Raw genomic sequence first — 27,734 nt, 5'->3', positions numbered from 1 at the left:
TAGCCCAGCCCAGGGTTTTGGGCCTGAAACATAAGCCCTAGCCCAGGTCTATAGGGCCCGGGTCAAGTCGGGCCTGATTCTGGTCCAATGTTTTTCAATATATATAAAACAATACATATCTATAATATTTTATATTAAATGACATAACATGCATATAAATTTATTTTATACATTATATAATACAAAATATTACATCTATACTACTTTCAAAAGCACGAATGGACTCAATAATATTTCTGGAATTTTCTAAGGACAAAATTTACCCCTCTATATTTAAATTTATTGATAAAAAATGAGGGCAAATAGGGTAATCGATTCTTGATATTAAATGAGTTGAAAAGAGGTAACTTTAAAATTTTCAATGCATTCAATTCTCTTTCATTAAATCCAACATTTAAGTTATTAACTTGCACACATATTCATTGAATCCATACTTAATAAGTTTTAAGTCACTTTTGTTATTCTCATCATTAAGTCTATTAATTAAATCCATATTTAACAAATTAATAATTCCAATAACATAAAAGCTTATACTTTTAAAATCTACGTATCAAAAATAGTATTTTCATCTAGGTGATGGTAAGAAATTAAATCATTTTGGGTCAAATGGGTCAATCTATATTGTCACAATTAAATAATAAAATGAAAAAACATAAATTAAAAAATTGAGAACATTTTTAACATACATATTAAACAATAATAAGTATGATGAATAAGAAGTGTTTTTATTAATGATGGAATTGAATGTAAAATTTAAAACCAATTGGAAATAAAAATATTTTCTTATTCTCTCTCATTAAATCTCATATTTAAGATATATTTTTCTCATCATTAAATTCTTATAATTATATCCACAATATTAATTTTAATAGTATAAAAATAAATAGTTTGAAAATTAATTTGAAAACAAAACCATTTTCCTCCCTCCCAATGGTGGGCAAGCAATTCAACCATTTGGGATCAAATGGATTATTAAATAATGCTATAATTAAATAATAAAAAATACAAAGAATAAAAAAAAAGGATAGAGAAAATTTTGGGCGTATATCTAATGTTATATATTTATAAAGAATAAAATATTGGGTATATCTCTAATATTATGCATTCATTATATTGAATAAAAATAAGTTTTATACATAAGAATTAATTTTATCAATGATAGAAATGTAATACGAAATTTAATATTAACTTAAAAATCAAACTTTTTCTTTCTAGATGGTGAATTAGATGGTGAATTAGTGGTTTGAGTCAAATGATATCATAGACAAACAAAAACTAAGTATGATAAGTAAAAAATATTTTATATAATATAAATGAAATATATAATTTAAAGGAAAAAATTATAGCCAAAGAAAGTTGTACATTTAAAATTAGGTTGCAGGTTGGTACAAAAACCAACAAAACTCTAACAACCAGCTCTACATTTCAAATTATAAAAATCTCTGCCATGTCATTGAAGGTTATGTGACTATTGCAAGCATGGGACTCTTGGTCCATTTTGGACAACAAAAATTTCTATACCGAAAATAGGTTTTCAATTTTTCTCCCACTCCCTCTCTCTCTCAATCTCCCTCCCTTCTCTCTTACTCTCATAGTCATCTCTCGATCTCACACTCTCTCATCTTCAGTCTATAACCAAATCAAAACCTCTCCCTCTCTTTCTCTCTCTATCGTTCTCCCTCAATGTCTCTCATTCTTCTCCCTCATTCTCCTTCTCTCCCAATCTTTATCGTTCTCCAATTGATGTAAATTTTGTAGCCGAGAGTTTCTTGTGAAATTTTTATCAAATTGGTGTAATGAATTTTTAATCATACCAAGTTGATCTCATGTTCTTTTATATAATTTGATTAATACCATGTAAGTGTAAGAAAAAAAAAAGAATGAAAGAGGGAGCGGGAGAGAAATTGAGGAAGAACGATAGAAATCAAGGGAGAATGAGAGATCGACCGAGAATGAGAATGAAAGAGATTGAGGGAGAACGATAGGTAGAAAGAGAGAGAGAAATTGATAAGCTTTTTGTTTTTTCCAACATGGATTAAGAGTCCCATGTTGGCAACAACCACATAAGCCTCTAATGACATGGTGAGGTTTTATAATTTAAAATGTAAAGCCGTTTGACATGGTGAGGTTTTTATAATTTAAAATGTAAAGCCGTTTGTCAAAGTTTTGTTGGTTTAAGGACCAATTTATATCCTAATTTTAAATGTACAACCAATTCCGACTATAATTTTTCCTAATTTAAAACTAATACAGAAGCAAAGCTATTTTCTTATCGAGATGATGGCTTAATGATCCAACTTTTCAAAGAAACACATGATGTCATAATTGAATAATAAATATTTAAAAAAACATAGAACATCAAAAATAAAAATGCAATAAAAATATAATAATAATAATAATAATAATAATAATTGTTATTTGCTACAAGCACATAAGTTTTTCTTTAATCATATTGTTACTTTTGTTAATTTTCAATTTCTATCTTAACCATGATATATCTAAAATTCAAATAATTAATATAAAGAATTTTTTCTTACGTGCAATGCATGTACTTAATTACTAGTATAATATAAATTATACATGTCATGCTATAATATTTATATATAAAATATATAACATAATGTAAGATAACTTGTATACATATGTATACATTATACACAAAATGTGTAAGTTTAAATATATGCGGGCCAAGCCGGGCTTGAAGTATTAAGCCCAAACCCGCCCTTAAAATTTGTAGGCCTGATGTGGGCCTGAACCCAGGCCGGGCCTAAATACAAAACCTAGGCCCAAGCCCAGAATTTTTGGGACACGCCGGGCTGAAATGATCACCCCTACCGATTGGCCTATTAGACCGGTTAGACCATGACTAGATTGGGTTAAAAATTTGCCAAAATTACCAACTCAACTAGTCAAACTCAAAAATCCTGATTATTTTCGGTTCAAAATCAATTCCACCCAATCCTGAATCAACTCAGACCCGAGCTTTATATAATATACATAATATGTATAATATTTAATACATATTAAACATATTTATTTATTATAATCAAGTCCATCAAATCTGACCCGATTGTCCTAAGAATTAATCGGTTTGGTTCCAGGTTCATTTTGAGTTGATTCCGATTCTAGCTGATGCTGGCCTAGACCTGACCCGTTGACAGTTCTACGCATAGAAACCTAAATAATATCAGAAGTGGTAAAAGCAAGAGACCGATATTCTTGGACACTGCTAGAATAGAAAATAATTTACTATTTCTTCGAACTCCAGGCAATTAGATTATGCCAAAGATGAATGCAAGAACCACTCGGAGATTTTATATCAACGGGGCAAGTTGCCCAATCGGCATCAAAAATGCCTCAAGAGTGTGAGGACAGTCGCAAGAAAATAATAGACACAGACCAATTGTCCCTTTGAGAAAACGCAACACAAGTTTAACGGTGGACCAATGGACATCAATTGGGGACTTCATAAATTGACCGACCTTGTTAATGGCAAATGAAATCTCAGGCCAAGTCAAGATAGCTTATTGTAGTGCACCTATTGTGCTACGATAAAGAGTGGGATCAGAAAAGAAGGTACTAGAGGTGGCACCCAACCTAGTAGAAGCCGACATGGGTGTTGGAGCAAGTTTGATATCCTGTAACTTGCAACGATGAAGGTCTTGAATATACTTATGTTGGGGACTTTGGGAGATTTGCACACCAGAACCAGAAGTAGCGCTTCGAAGTTCAAGCCTAAGAAAATAGTGAGCCGGTCCAAGGTCACGTAATGCAAAGTGAACCATGCCATGTCTGCTTAAGCCCATATAGAGAAGAGAGACGGGTCAACATGTGAAGAAAAGAGAGACGGGTCAACATGCTAATATACGAGTAATATGAACATCCGCTTGAAGAAGAGGGACGGGCCAACATGTGAAGCAACAAAGTGAAGCTGAAGGACATGATCACGGAGACAGTGGAACCATTCTATGTCTGCTTAAGCCCATATATAGATTCTTGAACCTTATAAACATACTAAGGAAAAACAAGGATAAATAAAACCAATTGATTGCTTCATATAAACATCTTTATCAATAAACCCATGAAAAAAGGCTTACTCACGTCAAGTTGATGTATATGCTAGCCAAAAGAAATAGCCAAAGTTAGTAGGGTATGAAATGATAGTGGGTAAGAAATAGCCAAAGTTACCCTTTGCAACAAGTGAGGGCTTTGTATTAATCAGCCATAATAAGCACCCAACGTGGATCAGCCATAATAAGCACCCAGTGGAGGAACAAGTGACCAATTTTTATTGTGCACGAGGACTTTGTATTAATCAGCCATAATAAGAACCCAACGTGGCTCCTTTTGAACCTATTTCTAACAAGTAGGTTCAATCTCTAGAAGTGTACTAACATGGAGTGCATATTTGGATTTAGTTTAACAATCCCATACTGAAAACGAGTAGTCAATACGCCAACAGGGTTATGCAAGCTCTGGAGAAGGCTCAGATGCCTAAGAGGGCAATGAAAAAGTCAGCACAAATGTGCAATAATGGGGTCAAGCCAATAGTAGTTGTCATAGGGAAGAGATCACCGACGGTGGACCAACAATTGGAGATAGAGAACAAGTAGATGACGAGGTGATTCAGCCTAGGCAAAACAATGAGATTCATTGAACACTACATGCATCAAAACAAAGATACAGCTAGAAGCCTTGTCAAGACATAACACCCTTTGTGACTGAGAACATAATCAAGAAACACAATTTCTGGATCAAAAATCCAATTTGTGTGACCTGTAATGGTAGAGAAAATATGATGACACAAAGAAGAGGTAAAATTCTCTCACTCCCAAGAATTTGGCAGATCTTTTAACCCATGCCACTTCAAGTTCCATGCCCTGAGTCAACCACTTGAATTTTTTCTTTTCATTGTTGTAAGCCCAAAGACCATCCTGCTTCTCGTTCAGCCAGCCCACCACCAGTTTAGAGTTCCCTTCTATTATCAGTTTATTAATGCTCAGCTCCTTAGCTCTTTGAAGTTTTAACTCCTTCCAAAACTGCAAGTATCTCAACCCTAAGGGAGTCACCAACTCCAATAGGGCTGAAAATAAGGCAATTATGTTCCCTTTTTCATCCCTTATCACTCCCCCAATGCCGCCCCAAGGTTCTGGATTTCCAGCACTGTTTCCATCGAAGTTTAACTTGAGAAAACCATTAAGGGAAGGACACCAGGATAGGACTGAGGATTCCTTGATCGGGGCTGAAGAAGCAATGCCGTCCAACTTCTTAGCATATCAACCATTGAAAAGTCCTTAAATGTTTCCGAAGTTTTCAGGCAATGCACCACTCTAGAGAAAATCACCTCCAAGATAGTTTCTTTGCTTCAGTCCTTTGCTGGAAAAATCCATGAATTCCTTTCCTCCCACATTGTCCAAACAACGACAGCCCTTCCTAGGCTAGCAGAAAAAGGTATTGGAAAACAAGCTTTGCACATTTGGTGGAAGAACCCATCTACACCCAAACAAAGAGTCAAACCATTCCCAAATATCTTTCACAAAAGTACAAGTAATTAGTAAGTGATAGCAATTCTCACCATTGGCCTTACAAAGGATACACCATTGAAGGTCTTTTTCTTTGAAGAAAATCACATGTGCTGATTCTTTTTAGAAAAACCTCCCAACAGAAGCTCCTAACCCTTAGTGGAATAGGCCTACCCCACATTTCCTCTGTGGGAAATGGCAACACCCCGAGGTCATCCAACTGGGTTAAGGCTTTAAAATAGGAAGCACAACAGAATGAACAAGAGGGAAAGAGGGTCAAATCCTTTTATCAGGCTTAGTAGGATTCAGGAAAATCCCATCAGGGTCCCCAACAGCCCATCTAAATCCCAAATCCCAACCAAACCTACTAGTGGAATTTGACAGTATCAAAAAACAAATAGGCACATTCTCATAATTGGAGAAAGCAAATAAGGGAACTAATCTTTCGAAGGAAAATCCCCAATCTAAGTCTGTCCCAAAACTTGATTCGGTTGCCAGAATGTAAATGATACCTGATCCACGGCAAGAACAAAGGAACAGAAGCTTGGATGGCTTTCCAAGGTGATGCTCTTGTAATCCTAGCCTGAGTTCCATCAACCCATCCATTCACTGCAAGCCCGAAAAATGCTCACCACCACTTACACCAATAACTTTCCTTCCTCTGCATGTAATCTCCAGAGCCAATTCACCAATAATGCCAAATTCCTTTTCTGGATTTTAGCCCAAGTGGTATTCCCCTATCACATAAGACTCCAAATGCACCCAACCATTTCACCTATCTAACTCCCACTAATTCTTTGGGTGACATGACTGACATCTTCTCCAATCCCTCCCCTTTTCAATATAAATAATTATTTATTCATCCGCTGTAGATCTGAAATGTGTAGTGAATAATAATACACAGGATTATATTCATTAAAAAGAAAAAACACAAAATTGTCCATGATACATTTATACCCGAATCCATAGATACCTGTACAAGGGTGCCATACCATGTGGAAAACTTTAATTTTTAGGGCAAATTTCATCATATCCAATACCATATTCAGCTGTGTGGCCTTGTTGTATCTGGGTAGCATATATGATTGTATCTTTTTCACTTAACTATGGCACTTCAAATAAATGGAGAATGATCTGACTAATGTCATTGACTAAAAGAACAGTACATAAATAAACGCCTTAAAAAAACCTCGTTTTTCATTAACTTACAAAACTATCTAGAAAATCAAGAAATATTTAAGTGACTGGTTACTCACATGTTTAATAACAATCCATATCTCACAACCATATAGCACACAAGACCTTCATGCTTGACACATCACACAAACAAGCAGCAGTGCAGTACAAAAAAATTAATTTCTTTCATCCTTTAAATTGCCATTCCCGGCGACACATGGGGCAATGGGCTTGAGAAGTTTGAGAGTTCACCCATTTCAAGATGCAATGGAGATGGAACGAGTGATTGCATGCACCCCAAACTGCAAAAGAACAAGATTAATTCAAATACTAGGCTTATATATACCCCACTATGGTACATTTGTCTAAATTAGTGAATGCTCCATTAAAAAAAGAAAAAAACAAAAAAAGGATGAAAGAAAGGAAAACAAAAGAGAAAGAAAGAAGAAAGAAAAAAAAAAAAGAGATGCAAATTATAAATAAGAAAATAGAAAGAGTAAAATTGCGCAAAAGGATCAATAGTTAACAACTATGACTGAAATCGTAATCAATAATTCATTGAATGGTGAATCATATCATAAATCATAAGATTTTAACAACTGACTCAAACATTTCAGTAAAAAAAATGTTTTTATCAATAGCAGCATAGCGCAATCACCATAAACTGAGATCAACCAATTAGAACCCTCTAGCAGAATCAAATACAGCATAACCATCACAAACTGAAATCATCCAATTAGCACCTACAAGAAATATCAATTATATTTTCGACCTGCAAAACCAACTCCTTTACAACAGCACTTGAGAACCCAATGCATCCCTTAAAGGTTATCTCCTGAAATCTTACAACCAACATAAATCCTAGTACAAAGAGCGCATGCAGTTAAAATGTTAAAATCCAACATATCATGACAAAGAATTTTGAGCAAGTTACGAGATGGAATGGTGTATAAAATTTACAACACAATGTGGTTTGATCTATCATCTGAGTGTGTGGAGTTAGAATGCAGGAATTATGATATTTGCACCAGTAAGGGAATTGCTTCAACCCAGATTATTCATCAAATAATGTTTGCTAGTTAATTGGAAATTATTAAGCATGACATTATTATATTCAAGCTTAATAGTCTAACAAAGGCAAAACAATGAAGTTTGTGAGGGTAACAGTAACATGAACTTACTTAAAGGGCAATCATCCCCTGGGAGTTTACAATCAGGACAACAACCATCAAAAGCCATCCTACAGATCCCACATGTTTCATCTTGGGCGTCCCATGTCCAAGATGCTATGGCATGCCACCTGCAATTTAAATAGAAAATGTAAAAAAGAAAGGATAACTATAGCATTCTATGATATTAAGAAGGCAAATAATGATAATGGAATGTAACATAATAATGGAGTTAAATAAGTAATCAGTTAAAAAATTAGAAAAACAAAAGAAAACTCATCAACAATTGAAGTTTAAAGGTTTTAATAAAAGAAAGGATTATACTTGATGAAGGAAGATTTGGCCCGACCTCGTAGTTACGCAACACGTGGCAAAGGCAATAGCTCAGCATAACAGCACGCCTAAGGCACGAGCACCAAAGGGAGGAACCAGCGGTCCGAACTCCCAACCAGCAGTCCGAACTCCCTACTCGAAGTGAGTGCGCGAAGTGGTTATAAAAGGCCCCCTACCCCCAACAACAAAGTACGTGAACTTTGCACCATATGGTCTTTATCTTGCCTTTGAGAGAATACTAACTTGAGCTTCGGAGTTTTCTCACCGGGTTCCCCCCGGAGTTCCCTCATCTTCTCCGTTTCAGGATCCCCGTTACTCCAGTTAGAGGCAAAATCGTTGACAGCTAGGACCGGCCGGATTGCGCACCATCAATTGGCGCCGTCTGTGGGAACGCTTCTAAAAGCCTCCCTATAAATCTCTCTTACCTCTCTTACCTACTCTTCTTCCAAAAAACTCCAGCACCCATGACTTCCTCCAACAATGCCGAACGTGGCACAGAAACGACCACCACCGAGGAGCAATTCTAGGTACCTGTGGTGTGCATCGAGCAGTTCACCATCCCTCTTTCAGTGGATGGGATCCCCAGCTTGAATGCACCACAAGTAGTGGCGCCCCTGAACCTTCCTGCCTTGAACACCCATCTTCAGCTCCCTATTGAAACAACCTTCATTGAACCAACTGTTGTCCCACTGGCGACCCGCCAGAACACACTGGACGACCTAATGCAATGCATGCGAGCAATGCAGGCCCAAATGCAACAATTCCAACAGCATCAACTCCAGCAGCACCAAGTACTACACCACCTCTCCCAACACCATTATCATCAGCAGTTCCCTCAGCTACCCCTAAACCAATCACTGCTTCCCCCCTCGGCACCCTGTTCTGAAGCAGGTTAAGGCCTCCCCTCAAGATGGACGCCCTCACCGAGGAGAAGCTTCCCAACTCTAGAACCCCCCTAATAGTCAGGCCTCATCCCCAGGACGAAAGCAAAGAAAAATTACCCCCGCCTCGCAGCTCGCAAGTGGGTCGGGAACCTCACCCACAAAGTCAACACCTAGGCGCTCCAAGCCTGAGTTCCCACTCATAGAGAACCGGTTCAGCGCCCTAGCAGCAGACCAACATTCCGAACCAATCAAGCTCGGCAACACGAAGGCCAGCAGCGCCAACACCAGGCCCGCTCAACGAAGGGGCCGACAAAGTCGCCAAACTGCTACCTGTGTCCTACCCGAGCTCAGAGGCAAGGAAGAGATGAGCTCGGACGAGGTAAAAACTGTCCCAATTCTCTCAGTTCCTTCCCCCCTCGCATCAGAACTCCTGACAGTCCCCATGCCCAGAGACTTCAAGCTTCCATCTTTGGACAAGTATGATGGGTCTTTTGACCCCAACGACCACATCGACGCTTTCCAGTCACAAATGCACCTCGCTAGGGCCAGCAAGTCATGCATGTGCGTGGCCTTCACCACCACCTTCAGGGGGGTGGCCTGCATCTAGTACCGGAACCTAGCCCTCGGGTCAAAAAGAAGCTGGGCCCAGTTCGTGCAGATCTCCACCGCACACTTCGTTACCAGCAAGCGGTGCCCCAGAACCGAGGAAAGTATCTTCGGGGTAGTCCGAAGGGAAGGGGAATCCATCCGGAGCTACATCAAGCGGTTCAATGAAGCATGCTTGCAGATACCGCAATTAGACCCCGCGGTACAGCTCGCGGCGGCCAAAAGAGGGGTAACGCACAAGGAGTTCAAATGGCACATGGTGGCTAGCCAGCTAGCGATTGTGGCCGATTTCCTCAAGCTCGAGGACAAGTTCATGAGAACAGAGGAAGAAATCAACCAAAGAACCGAAGGCGGGGTCGAGAAAAGAATAAGGGAAGGTGAGCCCTCCAACCCAGGCGACAGAAGAAGCCAGGCCCAAGAAGCGAAGCCAAGCCAGCCGTCTCGAGCTCCCTTAGCAGCTCGAACGGATTACACGCCGTTGAACACAAGGCGGAACGAGATCGTATTGACGATCAAGGACGCCCCTACGTAAAGTGGCCACCTCGCCTAAAGAGTAATCCAAACGAGAGATAAAAATCTATACTGTAATTTTCATAGAGATCACGATCATAGTACCGAACAATGTAATAATCTCCGGGACGAGATAGAGGGATTCATCCATCACGGTTACTTGAGAAATTTTGTACAACATAATGACAATAATAATAAAGCAGGTCGGCAAGGGGAGCACGGAAAGGATGCCCCCGAATCCAACAGCAGACCGGTCGAAGCCTTGCAGCGACCGCCTCTAGAAGAGAGGCCAGTTCGGGGAACCATCCATGTGATAGTGGGAGGTTCGGTGGTAGCGGGATGCACTTCGGCAATAGCTCAGACGTCAGTTCGCGAGGCAGCCCGAGAAGAACAGAACCCTCCAAAGAGGCCGAAGTCAGAAGAACCGATCTTTTTCACGGAAGACCACGCACGAGGTGTCCACTACCCCCACGATGACGCGCTCATCATAAAACTAAGGATCAACGACTTCGAAGTCCGGCGCGTACTTGTGGACTCAGGCAGTTCGGCGAATATCCTCTTCAAGTCGGCGTTTGACCAACTACAGTTGCAGAGAAGCGAGTTGAAGCCCGCAAACACTCCTCAAATGGGCTTCAGCAGAAAGGAAGTCAAGCCCCTAGGGAAGATAACAGTACCTGTGGAAGTGGTCTCCACCTACTATCTGGCAATGCCATAATAGGGCGGCCAATCACGCATATTCTACGGGCAGTGGTCTCCACCTACTATCTAGCAATGAAATTCCCCACGGGCTTCGGTGTGGGGGTAGCGCGAGGCGACCAGCTTGAGTCCCACAAGTGTTATGTTGCTGCCCTGAAGGGAAAAACCAAGGCAGCCGACGACCTCGAATGGAGCGACCTACGGAGCATAGCGAGGAACGAGCTTCGCCCACAGAGGAAACGGTTGCGATTCCGACCTCGGCTACAGATCTGGCTCGAACGCTACAGATCGGTGCTTCCGTCAAAGAGCCTCTACGAACTGAACTGGTGAGTTTCTTACTTCAAAATTTAGATATTTTTGCATGGTCCGCGGTCGATATGCCCAGTATTGACCCTGGCCTTATAACTCACAAACTTAACACTGACCTTGTAATCAGACCCATTAGACAGAAAAACGCAACTTAGCCCCGGAGCGCTAGAGGGCAGTCGACAAGGAGGTCGAAAAGCTCCTCACAGCAGACTTCATAAGAGAAGTTCATTACCCGAGCTGGGTAGCCAAACCAGTGCTGGTGAAAAAAGCAAACGGCAAGTGGCGCATGTGCGTCGACTATACCGACCTGAACCGAGCTTGCCCAAAAGACAGCTTCCCCCTCCCCCGAATATACCGCCTAGTGGACGCGACCTCGAGACATGAGCTGCTAAGCTTCTTGGACGCCTAATCAAGCTACAACCAAATCAGGATGGACCAGTCCGATGAGGAAAAAACCAGCTTCATAACCGAGTTCGGCCTGTGCTATTACAAGGTCATGCCCTTCGGACTAAAAAAAGCTAGGGCGACCTTCCAAAGACTTGTAAATAAGCTTTTTCGGCCCTTAATTGGCATGAAAATAGAATGTTATGTAGACGACGTGGTCGTCAAGACGCAGTTTTCACAGGAATTAATAAAAAACTTAGATTTTGTCTTCCATATTCTACGACAATTTAGCATGAAACTGAATCCCAACAAATGTGTCTTCGGTGTCACCTCGGGTAAGTTCCTAGGGTACATTGTCAACCGGCGTGGTATTGAGGCCAACCCGGACAAAATAAAGGCCATCCTAGATATGAGACTACCTCGAAAGGTAAAAGAGGTTCAAAGGCTAAACGGCCGCATAGTCGCTCTGAGCCGCTTCATGTCCAAATCGGCAGACCGTTGTCTACCTTTCTTTAAGGCAATTAAAGGCAAAGGGTTCGAATGGACCCAAGAATGCAAACACGCGTTCGACGAGCTAAAGAGCTACCTCGCCACCGTGCCAACCTTAGCCAGGCCCGAGGAGGGCGAGGTCTTAGAACTGTACCTCTCGGCGAGAAACGAGGTAATCAGTTCGGTACTAATAAAGGAAGTAGATCGGGTCCAACGGCCCGTCTATTATGTTAGATAAATTCTGTAGGGAGAAGAGACAAGATACCCGCAGATAGAAAAGCTAGCGTACGCACTTGTGATTGTAGCTCGGATACTCCGCCCATACTTCCAAGCTCACACCGTCGTCGTCTTGACTAACAAACCTCTGAGACAAGTCTTACTCAAGCCCGAAGTTTCCGGTCGGCTGACGAAGTGGGCCATCGAGCTCAGCGAGTACGACCTCCAGTACAAGCCACGTACTGCCATTAAGGACCAAGCCTTAGCAGATTTTATCGCCGAGTGCACATTCTACCTCAAAGCCCCTGAGCCGGTTGAGCCCGAGATCCCAGTTCGGGCGAACCCGGAGCCCCTGAGCCAATAGAGTCTGAACCCCGTGAAGTAGCAGCCAGTGTGGCATCTCTCCTGGTTAGGCCAAGCGCAAACTGGGATAAGGAGCCCTGGATCCTTCACGTAGATGGCTCCTCGAACCAACAGGGCAGCGGGGCTAGAATAGTCCTATGCGGCCCGGGTGGCACAAAATTGGAATACGCACTACGCTTTGAGTTTGCGGCATCCAACAGCGAGGCAAAGTACGAGGCATTGATAGCCGGGCTGAACCTTGCACAAAAGTTAAGAGCAAAGCACATAGTCATCTGCAGTGATTACCAGCTCGTGGTCAACCAGGTTACAGGCGAGTACGAAGCACACGAGCTCTCTATGATCGCATACTTGGCAAAAGTAAAAGAAGCTCTGCTCAACTTCCAGTCACACTTCATCAGGAAAATCCCAAGGTCAGAGAACACTAAGGCCAACGCCCTGTCCCGGTTAGCCAGCACAAGTCACAACACCATGAGAACCGTGTACATAGAGGACTTACCTCGGCCTAGCATTCTTGGTGGGGCAGAGGTCGCTCCCGTCCTTGAAGCAGAGCCGAGCTGGATCGACCCACTCATGAGCTTCTTGCTAGATGGAACCGTCCCTGCGAACCAAATACGTCATAATAGACGAACGGTTGTACCGACGGTCCTACACACTCCCCTACTTGCGTTGCTTGCGACCTGCCGAAGCCGAGCTAGAATTCCACGACACTCATGAAGGTCTATGCGGCGGACACCCTACCCCCCGCCCAAAGGGCACTTCGACAAGGATACTACTGGCCAACGATGAAGGCAGAAGCCATCGAACTCGTCAGAAAATGCAACAAGAGTCACGGGAGAGACCCCTTTAACCTCACCTACGGCAGTGAAGCAGTAATCCCAGTGGAAATCGAAATACCTACACTGCGACTACAAGCATATGACGATCAGACAAACGGAGACAAGTTACGTACCAACCTCGACCTACTGGACGAGGTAAGAGACCTCGCGCACATCCGGACAGCGGCCTACCAGCAGCAAGTAGCTCAATACTACAACGCCAGAGTAAAGAAGCGAAGCTTCCGAGTCGGCGACCTAGTTCTCCGTAAGATTATGGTGCCCGAACCCGGTGTGGGCAAACTCAGACCAAATTGGGAAGGGCCCTACATAGTAAAGAGAGCGCTCGAAGGGGTATACGAGCTTGAAACCTTAGAAGGCAAACAAGTACCCCGAGCGTGGAACATCATTAACTTAAGGCGATACTACCTATAGACCGCCAAGCGAAGTGGACGAAATCGTTACAAGAGCCCAAGGGCCAGGATGTCGAGCTAACGGAGGTACCTCGACATAGGCAAGCAAAGAAAAGTCAGCCAAAAGACTCAGACGAAGCGGAGACTAAGTATTAAACACCAAAACAGGTCGTGCGATTGCAATAACCCGGGCAAGAAACAGATTGGGCATATTATTAGTTCAGCAAAAATGTCAGTTCGGGAGAAAGAACAACCAACACTTAACCAAAAGAAAAGTCCATTCCATTGCAAGATAAGGAAGAGTACATTTGAAAAAAAAAATTCACAAGCCCGAAGCTACTTCCTCATCAAAGGCACTTCAACGACACCCGAAGGTCCAACCTCGCCCTCGGAGTCTGTCTCGCCATCAGCAGCGCTGGCCATCTCCTGCGTTATACGCGAAGTAGATATGGCACTGATATCGAGCTCGGGGTACGTATTCCGGATCATCCACCGGCTCAGTTTGAATCCCCTTCTGTAAGAATCCACCATACGGTCGTCAAAGCGCGGCGAGGCGATGTAGTCATCAACGGCCTTCTTCTTGGCATCTTCGATGCCTTGGCAAATGATCTGCGTTTTCTCCCTTATGTCCTCCTGAAGGTATTTGACTTGATGCTGCAGATCCAACCTCAGGTCCGCCATATGCTTCACAACCACCCCCATGGCCTTGGCATCCCTCTGAGACCTCGCCTGCCTGGCCATAGCAGCACGAGTAGCCTCATCAGCAGCACGAGCAACCACCTCAGCAGCTCGGGTAGTCGCCTCGGCAGCACGAAAGGCCTCTTCGGCAGCTCGCGCCTGCCTCGAGCTCCTCTCCACCTGGGCCGCTAAGGCGTGTATAGAAGAGTTCACCTACCAAAAGGAACAAGTGATTAAGAGAACGACAGCAAGAAGGATAAAAACAAAGAGGACCGACAAGAAATTTGACTCACCACCATAGCATGAATTGCGGCATGACAGGCGATCTGGTTCAAGGGAATTTCATTCCTTCGGGTATCATGGTCAAAGAGATAATAAGAGATCGTGAATTTCATTCCTTCGGGTAGCTTTCCTTGGGAACACGGACCTGAAGAGTTCATGATTTTCCGGGAGCAGCTCGCTGCAGGGCTGCGACTGCCTTTCCACCCTCTTCTTGTCGAGGTCATAAACCACTTCAGCGTTACCGTCGCCCAGCTTCACTCGAACTCAATTCGTAACTTGGTGGGGACAATCTCCCTTTTTTGCGAACAAGGCTTTCCTTTAGACTTGGAGGTATTCTCCTCTATCTTAATGCTTAGGAAACAAGCGAGTTCTCTTCCCGGGGGTAGGCGGGCGTATTACCTGTCTCCTCGCCCAGGTTTTAAGCTCTTGCACGAACTTCCCAACAAGGTCTCGGCGTGGAAGCGAGACTACTTTGGGGTGCGAAGTGTACTAGGGTGGCCTTTTCAGACCGGGTGGGGGATGGCCGCTCCTAACTCTAGTGTCACTCTTGATAAGGAGACGGTGAAGGGCCTCCGGCAATGGGCACGACTAGGGCTAAAATGCAATCGGTACCTGACGGAGGCCAAGCTCATTGCGGTCAGCCTGAGTTCGGGTAAGTTCCTTGGTAAGAGGTTTTTCTTGTTTCGCTTTGTTCTTTCATTTTTTCTGATGTCTAACTCTTTTTGCAGGTGTGATGGACTCAGAGAGGACTCGCGGTGGGCACCTGTTCCAAGGCATGAAGAGGAAGCGGGTCGCCAAGCGAACTCGTGCCGAGCTACCCTAGGATGCGGAGCCTCATGCTCCAGACTACACGTCAGAGGATCCGCCCAGGGAGCCCGAGGTGGCTCCTTCAATGCGGGAAGCGGCAGAGGCCCCTTATGCCGAGACAACTCACACGGGTGCTCCCGCCTACTCTAGTGCTCCCGTTTACTCTGGGTCCGCTCATACTAGAGCTGGGCCCTCGGGCTCGGAAGCTCAAGGGGAGTTCAGAAGCGTGCTGTCACCGAACTACGCTCTTCAAAAGAGTAGGGAGGCCACTTTCCCCGAGGAGATCGCGGCGTGGACCGATCTTCCCCTGAACCAGATTGCCTGTCGTGCCGCAACTCATGCTATGGTGGTGAGTCAAATTTCTTGTCGGTCCTCTTTGTTTTTATCCTTCTTGTTGTCGCTCTTAATCACTTGTTCCTTTTGGTAGGTGAACTCTTCTATACACGCCTTAGCGGCCCAGGTGGAGAGGAGCTCGAGGCAGGCACGAGCTGCCGAAAAGGCCCTTCGTGCTGCCGAGGCGACTACTCGAGCTGCTGAGGCGGCTGCTCATGCTGCTGATGAGGCTGCTCGTGCTGCTATGGCCAAGCAGGCGAGGTCTCAGAGGGATGCCGAGGCCATGGGGGTGGTTGGAAAGCATATGGCGGACCTGAGGCTGGACCTGCAGCATCAGGTTGAATACCTTCAGGAGAACATAAGGGAAAAAATGCAGATCATTTGCCAAGGCACCGAAGATGCCAAGAAGAAGGTCGTTGATGACTACATCGCCTCGCCGCGCTTTGACGACCTGATGGTGGATTCTTACAAAAGGGGATTCAAATTGAGCTGGTGGATGATCTGGAACACGTACCCCGAGCTCGATATTAGTGCCATATCCACTTCGCGTATAACTCAGGAAATGGCCAATGCTGCTGATGGCGAGCCGGATTCCGAACCTGTGATTTTTTTTTTCAAATGTACTCTTCCTTATCTTGCAATGGAATGGATTTTTCTTTTGGTCGTGTTGTTCTCTCCCGAACTGATATTTTTGCCGAACTGATAATATGCCCAATCTGTTTCTTGCCCGGGTTATTGCATTCGCGCGACCTGTTTCGGTGCCTAATACTTAGTCTCCGCTTTGCCTTATTCTTTTGGCTGACTTTTCTATGCTTACCTATGACGAGGTTCCTTCGTTAGCTCGGCATCCTGGCCCTTAGGCTCTTGTAGCGATTTCGTCCACTTCGCTTGGCGGTCTATAGGTAGTATCGCCTTAAGTTAACAATGTTCCACGCTCGGGGTACTTGTTTGCCTTCTAAGGTTTCAAGCTCGTATACCCCTTCGCTTGGCGGTCTATAGGTAGTACCGCTTCACTGCCGTAGGTGAGGTTAAAGGGAGTCTCTCCCGTGGCGGTTTTTTCTGTAGTTCGGTGAGCCCATAAAACACTTGGTAGCTCGTCCGCCCACAAACCTTTAGCTCGGTCTAGTCGTTCTTTCAGTCCGCGGAGGATGGCCCTGTTCATTACTTATGTCTGGCCGTTTGCCTGCGGGTGTGCGACCGATGTGAAGTTCTGACAATATTCCCATATTTTGGCACCATTCTTGGAACTTGATATCCTCGAACTATTTGCCGTTGTCGGAGATCAGTACCCGAGGTAGCCCGAAGCGACATACTATATTCTTCCAAATGAAGTTTTGTATGTTCCGGGCTATAACTGTTGCCAGAGGTTCAGCTTCTATCCATTTTGTGAAGTAATCTACTGCCACCACTAAGAACTTTCTCCCACCTGTTGTTGGCGGGAATGGCCCCAGGAGGTCGATGCCCATTGCGCAAAGGGCCATGGGCTGGTGAGGTATTTGAGGTCGAAAGCAGGCTGATGGTGGATATTGGTGTGCTTCTGACACTTGTCGCATTTTCTGACGAGCATGCTTCTGCTTTCATCGTTGGCCAGTAGTATCCTTGTCGAAGTGCCTTTTGGGCGAGAGCTCTGCCCCCCAGGTGTCCGCCGCACAGACCTTCATGAGTGTCGCGGAGTACTAGCTCGACTTCAGCAGGTCGCAAGCAACGCAAGTAGGGGAGCGTGTAGGACCATCGGTACAACCGTTCGTCTATCATGACGTATTTGGCTGCCTGGCGCTGCACCCTCTTGGCTGCATTGCAGTCCGCAGGGAGAGTTCCATCTAGCAAGAAGCTCGCGAGTGGGTGAATCCAGCTCGGCTCTGCTTCAAGGACGGGAGCGACCTCCTCTGCCCCACCGAGAAAGCTAGGCCGAGGTAAGTCCTCTATGTACACGGTTCTCATGGTGTTGTGACTCGTGTTGGCTAATCGGGACAGGGCGTCAGCCTCAGTGTTCTCTGACCACAGGATTTGTCTGATGAAGTGTGACTAGAAGTTGAGCAGAGCCTCTGTTACTTTCGCCAAGTATGCGATCATGGAGAGCTCGCATGCTTCGTACTCGCCCGTAACCTGGTTGACCACGAGCTGGGAATCACTACAGATGACTATGTGCTTTGCTCTTACTTTTTGTGCTAGGTTCAGCCCGGCTATCAGTGCCTCGTACTCTGTCTCGTTGTTGAATGTTGCGAACTCAAAGCGTAGTGCGTATTCCAATTTTGTGCCACCCGGGCCGCATAAGACTATTCCAGCCCCGCTACCCTGTTGGTTCGAGGAGCCATCTACGTGAAGGATCCAGGGCTCCTCATCCAAGTTCGCACTCGGCCTAATCAGGAGAGATGCCACACTGGCTGCCACTTCACAGGGTTCAGACTCTATTGGCTTGGGAGCTCCGGGTTCACCCGAACTGGGGATCTCAGGCTCAACCGGCCCAGGGGCTTTGAGGCTAAATGTGCACTCGACGATAAAATCTACTAAGGCTTGGGCCTTAATGGCAGTCCATGGCTTATACTGGAGGTCGTACTCGCTGAGCTCGATGGCCCACTTCGTCAGCCGACCGGATACCTCGGGCTTGAGTAAGACCTGTCTCAGAGGTTTGTCAGTCAAGACGACGACGGTGTCAGCCTGGGAATATGGGCAGAGTTTCCGAGCTGCAATCACCAGTGCGTACGCTAGTTTTTCTATCTGCGGGTATCTCGTCTCTGCTCCCTGTAGAATTTTACTAACATAATACACGGGCCGTTGGACCCGATCTACTTCCTTTATTAGTACCGAATTGACCACCTCGTCGCTCGCCGAGAGGTACAGTTCTAAGACCTCGCCCTCCTCGGGCCTGGCTAAGGTTGGCACAGTGGCGAGGTAGCTTTTTAGCTCGTCGAACGCGAGCTGGCAGTCTCGGGTCCATTCGAACCCTTTGCCTTTGATCGCTTTAAAGAAAGGCAAACAACGGTCTACCGATTTGGACATGAAGCGGCTCAGAGCGGCTATGCGGCCGTTCAACCTCTGGACCTGTTTTACTTTTCGGGGCGGTCTCATATTTAGGATGGCCTTTATCTTGTCCGGGTTGGCCTCAATACCGCGTCGGTTGACAATTCACCCTAGGAACTTACCCGATGTGACACCGAAGACACACTTGTTTGGGTTCAATTTCATGCTATATTGATGCAGAATTTGGAAGACAGAATCCAAGTCTTTTAGAAAATCCTGCAAGAACTGCGTCTTGACGACCATGTCGTCTACATAACATTATATTTTCGTGCCAATTAAGGGCCAAAAAAGCTTATTTACAAGTCTTTGGAAGGTCGCCCCAGCATTCTTTAGTCCGAAGGGCATGACCTTGTAACAGTACAGGCCGAACTCAGTTATGAAGCTGGTTTTTTCCTCATCGGACTGGTCCATCTTGATTTGGTTGTAGCCTGAGTAGGCATCCAAGAAGCTTAGCAGCTCATGTCCCGAGGTCACGTCCACTAGGCGGTCAATTCGTGGCAGAGGGAAGTGGTCTTTTGGGCAAGCTCGGTTCAGGTCGGTGTAGTCGACGCACATGCGCCACCTGCCGTTTGCTTTTTTCACCAGCACTGGGTTGGCTACCCAGCTCGGGTAATGAACTTCCCTTATGAAGTCCGCTGCGAGGAGCTTTTCGACCTCCTCGTCGACCGCCCTCCAGCTCTCCGGGGCTAAGTCGCGTTTCTTCTGTCTAATGGGTCTGACTACAAAGTCGGTGTTAAGTTTGTGAGTTATAAGGCCAGGGTCAATACCGAGCATATCCGCCGCGGACCATGCAAAAATATCTAAATTTTGAAGTAGGAAACTCACCAGTTCAGTTCGTAGAGGCTCTTTGACAGAAGCACCAATCTGTATCGTTCGAGCCGGATCTGTAGTCGAGGTCGGGATCGCGACCGTTTCCTCTGTGTGCGAAGCTCATTCCTCACCCTGCTCCGTAGGCCGCTCTAGTTCGAGGTCGTCGGCTACCTTGGTTTTTTCCTTCAGGGCGGCAACATAACACTTGCGGGACTCAAGCTAGTCGCCCCACGCTACCCCCACACCGAAGTCCGTGGGGAACTTCATTGCCAGATAGTAGGTGGAGACCACTGCCCGTAGAATATGCGTGATCGGCCGCCCTATTATGGCATTGTATGGGGAGGGGGTCGCAACCACCAGGAAATCGTGGTTGAGTCTGACCGTGCAAGGCCATGTAACGACTTCCACAGGTACTGTTATCTTCCCGAGGGGCCTGACTTCCTCTCCACTGAACCCCACCAGAGGAGTGTTTGCGGGCTTCAACTCGCTTCTCTGCAACTGTAACTGGTCAAACGCCGATTTGAAGAGGATATCCGCCGAACTACCTGAGTCCACAAGTACGCGCCGGACTTCGAAGTCGTTGATCCTTAGTTTTATGACGAGCGCGTCATCGTGGGGATAGTGGACACCTCGTGTGTCGTCTTCCGTGAAAAAGATCGGTTCTTCCGTCTTCGGCCTCTTTGGAGGGTTTTGCTCTTCTCGGGCTGCCTCACGAACTGACATCCGTGATGATGCCGAAGTGCAACCTGCTACCACCGAATCACCCACTATCACATGGATGGTTCCCCGAACTGGCCTCTCTTCTGGAGGTCGCTGCAAGACTTCGGTCGGTCTGTTGCTGGACTCAGGGGCATCCTTTCCGTGCTCCCCTTGCCGACCTACTTTATTATTATTGTCATTATGTTGTACAAAATTTCTTAAGTATCCGCGACGAATGAGTCCCTCTATCTCGTCCCGGAGATTATTACATTGTTCGGTACTATGACCGTGATCTCTATGAAAACTACAGTATAGGTTTTTATTTCTCTCGTTTGGATTACTCTTTAGGCGAGGTGGCCACTTTATGTAGGGGGCGTCCTTGATCGTCATCAAGATCTCGGTCCGCCTTGTGTTCAACGGCGTGTAATCCGTCCGAACTGCTAAGGGAGCTCAGGACGGTTGGCTTGGCTTCGCCTCTCGGGCCTAGCTTCTTCTATCGCCTGGATTGGAGGGCTCACCTTCCCTTTTTCTTTTCTCGACCCCGCCTTCGGTTCTTTAGTTGATATCTTCCTCTGTCCTCATGAATTTGTCCGCGAGCTTGAGGAAATCGGCCACAATCGCTAGCTAGCTAGCCACCATGTGCCATTTGAACGCCTGGATGGTGAACTGCCCGATGCACACCACGGGAACTTGGAGTTGCTCCCCGGTGGTGGTCGTTTCTGTGCCACGTCCGGCATTGTTGGAAGAAGCCATGGGTATTGGAGTTTTTGGAAGAAGAGTAGATAAGAGAGGTAAGAGAGATTTAGAGGGAGGCTTTTAGAAGCGTTCCCACAGATGGCGCCAATTGATGGTGCGCAATTCGGCCGGTCCTAGCTGTCAACGATCTTGCCTCTGACGGGAGCAACGGGGAGCCTAAAACGGAGAAGATGAGGGAACTCCGGGGGAACCCGGTGTCAAGCGTGGTACGAACTTTCTCGGTGTCAGGCATGGTACGATTTGTTCATTTTGGCGTCCTGGAGGCGAAGTGCTGGAGTGGTGAGCGAGGTGAAGTCTTGAGTTCGAAGGTGTGTCCTGAACTGCCATAAGGCAGGCCAGTTCGGAGGTGTGTCCCAAACTGTCGAAAGGCAGGTCAGTTCGGAGAGTGTGTCCCAAACTGCCGCAAGGCAGGCCAGTTTGGAGTGTCCCAAACTGCCATAGGGCAGGCCAGTTCGGGTTACTGTCCTTTGAGTGGCTTGGGGCCTAAGGGAGAGTTCGGGCTCCTAGTTGAGAGTTTGGGCTCCTAGTAGGGAGTTCGGACTGCTGGTAGTGAGCTCGGACCGCTGGTTCCTCCCTTTGGTGCTCGTGCCTTAGGCGTGCTGTTGTGCTGAGCTGTTGCCTTTGCCACGTGTTGTGTAACTATGAGGTCGGGCCAAATCTTCCTTCATCAAAAACCAACCTGACTGAGGCCTCGGAGTGAGTGCGCGAAGTGGTTATAAAAGGACCCCTACCCCCAACAAGGTATGTGAACTTTGCGCCATCTGGTCTTTATCTTGCCTTTGAGAGAATACTAACTTGAGCTTCGGAGTTTTCTCACCGGGTTCCCCCCGAAGTTCCCTCATCTTATGAGTTTCAGGCTCCCCGTTGCTCCAATCAGAGGCAAAATCGTTGACAGCTAGCAACCTGACAAAGGCCTCGGAGTGAGTGCGCGAAGTGGTTATAAAAGGACCCCTACCCCCAACAATAAGGTATGTGAACTTTACGCCATCTGGTCTTTATCTTGCCTTTGAGAGAATACTAACTTGAGCTTCGGAGTTTTCTCACCAAGTTCCCCCCGAAGTTTCCTCATCTTATCAGTTTCAGGCTCCTCGTTGCTCCAGTCAGAGGCAAAATCGTTGACAGCTAGGACCGGCCGGATTGCGCACCATCAATACTAGCCTATGATCTGAGGTCATACTTCATAAAGTAGGATCCAGGGTCATAAGGTGGCATGCAACATGCATACCAATACAAGGGGGTTGCATGGTCACAATTCATTCCCATAGCATGTGATTTCCATATACTAGCATTTGCCTAAAAGAAATTTGTGTATCCTAGGACTGCAAATAATCTCTTCGGGTCCAAATTCAAACTTAAATCTATAGGGCTAAAGAGATCCAAATTTAATCTACTATAATTGGACCAAATATGGACCACCCCAATTTGATCCAATTAAAAAAATAAGCTAATATGTATCTAAAGGTAAGTTTGGACATTGCATGCTTACTAAAGAGTGATAGGTTCAAGACTCAGAAGTTAAATTTTCTAAGTCATTTTACTCATGAATCATGATATACAATCTCAAACTCATTTCTAGTTCATTTTGATTATATCCAGTCTACCCCTTCCCAATAACCCAAACCACTGGAACCAACATTGCGTAATGGCCTTTGTTCATATTTTGATTATATTTAGATCAATTTATCAACAATAAACAACATCCGAATCAGATCTAAGTCAGCTCCGAATAAAATGGATAAGAATTTATTCAAATCTAACCATTAACAAATCAAACTTGGATCCAAGTATATCATATTTGAATCTGATAGGTTTACATCCCCTATTATATCCTACGAAAGATGTGATTACAGCTTGGACTTTATTCTGAGGAATCTGTGTGTATGTATTATGCAAGTTAATTAAGAGATAGAGAATACATACTCTGATAAAAGTCCACCAAGATGTCATAGAAGAATAGGTTAAGGATTAAGTGTTGTACATATGAAAACATCTAAACAGTGAACAAGAATTCCAACAATCTTAGCAACATCCCTCCTATTTAATCGCATTATCTCGATTTTTAAGAGAAATAACATAATAATTAAATAAACTGAAGCAACAAAGCTTTAATCAAAACATTAACTGGGCATTTATAAACCGTGCAGAACGAAATCTTCTCGATTTAAATTTCCTTGGCGTTCGGAAAAATAAATTCATCATATAAGGCTGATTCATATGAATGTTAATTTCTCAGCAATGTCTTCATTTCTCAAAATATTGAAATAAAATGTTTCTACTTCTATGTACACATCCAGTTGGAAGGACGAATTTATAATTCCCAATGTTAACAAATTAAGTAAATCAAATAATTCCGAATTTTCAAACGCATCTTGAGCAATTTTTGGAAAACTATAGAAATTTTTGGAAAGGATACGGAGTATCTTCACTTTCATTCTTCCCCCTGTAAAAACAGAAATAAGTGTCTTAGAACATTTACAATCCATCTATCCACCAAATACATACATCACATATAAAACGGAGAAGGAAACTCTTTCAACAAAAAGGAAAAGAAAAGAGAAAAGAAGATGAAAACAGAGATACAAGTCCCATCATGATCTTTTATCGAGAAGAAAATCTTTAAAATTATCCAAATAGTACCTCTGATCTGGATGCCAACGATGGGGAAGCCTGAAGCTTATCCAATCCAACGGTCTTTTTTTTACGTATTAGGGTTTGAGACTGGTCTTGGGCGGAGAGCCTAGTAAATTTGCTTGAAGTTGAAACTTTAAATAAAAGTAATCGAGTGGCAAGAGAGAGAGAGGGAAGCCTGAAGCTTATCCAATCCAACGGTCTTTTTTTTATGTATTAGGATTTGAGACTGGTCTTGGGCGGAGAGCTTAGTAAATTTGCTTGAAGTTGAAACTTTAAATAAAAGTAATTGAGTGGCGAGAGAGAGAGAGGCTGAATAGAAGGAAACAACCGAACTACACAGTTCAGCTGCGTTCAGGTGCAACTTTGGCGGATCCAACCCGATCCCGAACCGATCCAATCCGCTATTTTATATGCACTGGGCTTAAATTTTCGGTCCAAAGTTCGGATTTTTTAAATATTATTAGGCTCGAGCCTAGACTTTAGGTAGCCTGAATCAATTATTGTTTATTAAAATCATTCATTTATTTTTGAATTGTTTTGTCAGACATTCCTTCTCACTCTAATTTGCAACAAAACCGAATATCCCCTGGCCTACTGTATTCCCCTAATCACCAACTCCTCTTTTCCTCCTTACATTTTCTTTTTGATTTAAATCTTATCTTCAGCTGCAGCTGCAGTCTTCACACTTTTTTTTTACAAAAACTTGAATCAGCTAAGCTATCCGATTCTAATGTCAAGCGACAACCCTTGGCATAGGAAAAAAAAAGAAAAGAAAAACCTAACCGATTAGAAGAAACCAGTGAAACCAATTCAGTCTCACAAAGTGCAGGGCAATTTACAGATCAATAAATCAAGACGCAGAAACACTAGAAATTGATCCTAATTTCATCCATCTTTCATCCCCGCCAGAAGCTTAATTACCAAAAACAGAATACAAAAAAAAAAAAAGATCAAATTAACCAATTAACCGATGACCATGCCCCTCAGTTATATGCATAAGAAAAAGCATTCACAGGGAAAAACTAAAAATAAGAGATCTATGTGTGAATCACAGCGGCAAGATAAACGATAGGGATCGGATTGGCGTCTAGAGTTCACAGGAGATGATTCTGAGGAATCTCATTACCAGCTCCAACCCGAGAAGAGCCAAAACAGAGAAATAAAAGGAAATGGAAACAAATAAAAAAGCGAAATGTAGAGGAGATGAAAACAGAACTTACCAGACCTGAGAACGATTGATGAACAGGGTAGATTCGGACGGTTCCGGTCTAGCTTCTTGCCTTCGATCTGCTACAACGACTGGTGCTTGCGGTTGGAACTCAACGAAATGGACGATGCTTAGTTGCAGACTTCGAACGACGTTGGAAATGTTCAACCGACGAAGAACAATGGAGAGAGGGAAGGGAAGCGGTGGTCGGCTGGGCAATATGGATGGGGTAATGGAGAGAGGGAGAGAGGAGAACGGGTAAAGAGGGAGAGAGAAAGAAAAAAAAGAGAGAGAGAGAATGTGAGATAGAGAAGAGATAGGAAGAAGTTCACCGCCGCCGGAAGTTACAGCGGTAACGGTAATCTCGTAGCACTCGAATAGGGTGGGTGAGATTGAGAGGAAAGAGAGATTGGGGAGAAAATAAAAAAAAAATAAAGAAAAACGGAGTAGAGAGAGAGGAACGAAGGGGAGAGGAGCCGGAGATGAAGGGGCAACGCAGCTTCTGTTCGCCGGATAGAAGACGATGAACAGTACAAAAAGCCGAGTTCCGTTCAATGGGGAGAGAAGAGAGAGCGATGCGGTGAGGACAGAGAAATCAGTGAGGGAGAGTGTGAAATGAGAGAAAAGCCGAACCGCCGCTAACAAGAGTTGCAGCGGCGATGGCAGAGAAGAAACAAAAAAAAATCAGGGGAGAACTGGAGAGAGGAAGAAGAGAGAGAAGGGAGAGAAAAGAGAAGAAGAGAGTGAAAAATGAGGGGCCGGAGGTGGACGGGGATTACCAGCGCTGTGTCCAGAGCTCCTCGCCGTTCGGCCTTTCGGGTTCGATGGGAGAAGCCAATGAATAGAACCAGGGCAATAGATAAAGGTAAATTTATACGGGGAATTAAGGGTATTTTCGTAAATTTATTGAAGTTGGCATTTCGGTAATTTTGAGATATTTGGGTGAAACCGGGTTTACGGGGTCAAATCGGGATTTTGGTTTAATAGTGGAGATTTTTGGGGTCAAATCGGGATTCTGGTTTAATGGTAGGGATTTTTGGGTCAAAGGGTTCTGACCGGAAAGAGGGTTTTGTGTGTGGGGGGCAAAGAGATTGGCCAAAACGGAACTTTTCCATATGGATGAGTAAACAGGGGTATTTTTGGTTGAAATTTCACAAGATAGGGTTTTTGAGGACTCTCGGTTGATTGATAGGTTAGATTGGCATAACTAGGCCCAAATCGGGCAGATCTAGAAGGGTACCAATTTAAACAATTTGGGCCTTTGAAATGGATTCTAGGTGCGATGAAGGGGCAAACAAAGATATTTTTAGTTGAAATTTTATAGGATAGGGTTTTGAGCACTCTAGGTTGAGCAATGGGGTCAGATTGACCAAATTGGACCCAGATCAAACAAATTTGGGATTCAGTCAATCTAGAGCCTTAAAAATGGAATCTTTATAGATGTAAGGGTAAATGAGGGTGGTTTTGGTTGTAATTTTTCAAGGTGAAGTTTATATGCATTTTGGATTAATTGGTGGGGTCAGATTGGTCTAACTGGACCTGGATCATATAAATTTGTGACTCAATCAATTTAGAGTCGTAAAATAGAATCTTTTTAGATGGAAGGGCAGACAAAGGTAATTTTGGTTGAAATTCGATGGATAGGGTAGGCATTTGGAGAGGGTGTCCAGATTGAGGGAATTTGGGTTCATAAGAGGGTTTATAACGGAATCTTGACTCAATGGAGGGGTAAATAGGGGATTTTTTGGTCAAAAATTTATGGACATGTACTTTGTTCTGTCTAAGGCTCAATCGTATGGTTTGATTGGCACAAATGTGTTAGATCAAATGGGATATGGGTTCTAGGTGTTTTAGGCTAACGAAAAGGGGTCAAAATGGAATCTTTTTTATGAGAGGCTAAATGAAGGAATTTTCAACCGAAATTTAATGGTAAGGTATTTTAGGATGTCTTGAGTCTAATGGTGATGTTTGGTCTGAGGGTCAAAGTGTAGACGGGGGTTGATCGGGGCCATTGGATTAGTGTTGAGTAGATTTAACGATGGATTTGAGGGCTCATAGGTTGAAATTTGGGTTCTTTGGGTTTTCTGGCATTTTTGGAGTGATCGGAATGGTCTAATCGAGCGTTCAGTGTAAATTATGGGTTCAAGTGGCAGACCAAGCAAAAATCGGGTATTAACAACTACGCCCTTTGTTGTAAGGTAGGAAACTACGAAACAACAAAAACTAAAAAGAAGCACATAGAGTTTTGCAAAGGGTAAGCTTGGAGGAGGGGCTAGACGAGGAAGGAGGATTAAGACGAAGAAGAAAAGCTTCTGTGCAACATTGTTTCATCATGTATAGACCATTTTATTCTTCGCAAAGTGGCCCCTCTTAAGTATCAAAAACCTTCGGAATAAGGGCACATTTACCGTAAAAGAAAAATATTCCATTATAAATACCATTACCAGCTTGAATGATCAATTAATCATTTCAAACATTAGCTTTCAAATGCACCATCTATGAAAAATATATACACAAAAGGGAATCAAGCACCATTAAATATATCACCTTGAACCATCTTTACTGTTGCACAAAGACTAGAATAGCTATTCACAAGTGTCCCAAACACTTGCTAATTTATTAACCATA

At 44.2% G+C, this 27,734-nt stretch overlaps 1 protein-coding gene across 1 annotated transcript; it reads right to left on the bottom strand.

The window, feature by feature from the left end:
* Positions 1 to 6,641: 6,641 nt before the first annotated feature.
* LOC148867930 (uncharacterized) lies at positions 6,642 to 25,787 on the bottom strand (the record flags this gene model as incomplete). The annotated part of the gene is made up of 5 exons (XM_088976520.1): positions 6,642 to 7,000; positions 7,880 to 7,998; positions 23,189 to 23,200; positions 23,682 to 23,708; positions 25,120 to 25,787. Coding segments are annotated over 5 exons (942 nt in total), but the record flags the coding sequence as incomplete, so codon positions are not given.
* Between the last annotated feature and the right edge of the window lie 1,947 nt (positions 25,788 to 27,734).

The sequence above is a fragment of the Nelumbo lutea genome, chromosome 3 (assembly GCF_056320005.1).
Source record: "Nelumbo lutea isolate HS-2025 chromosome 3, American lotus-T2T, whole genome shotgun sequence".
In the NCBI taxonomy this organism is placed as follows: Eukaryota; Viridiplantae; Streptophyta; class Magnoliopsida; order Proteales; family Nelumbonaceae; genus Nelumbo; species Nelumbo lutea.
Note: the sequence above shows the minus strand (reverse complement) of the source record. Positions and strands in the feature narration are given on the sequence as shown.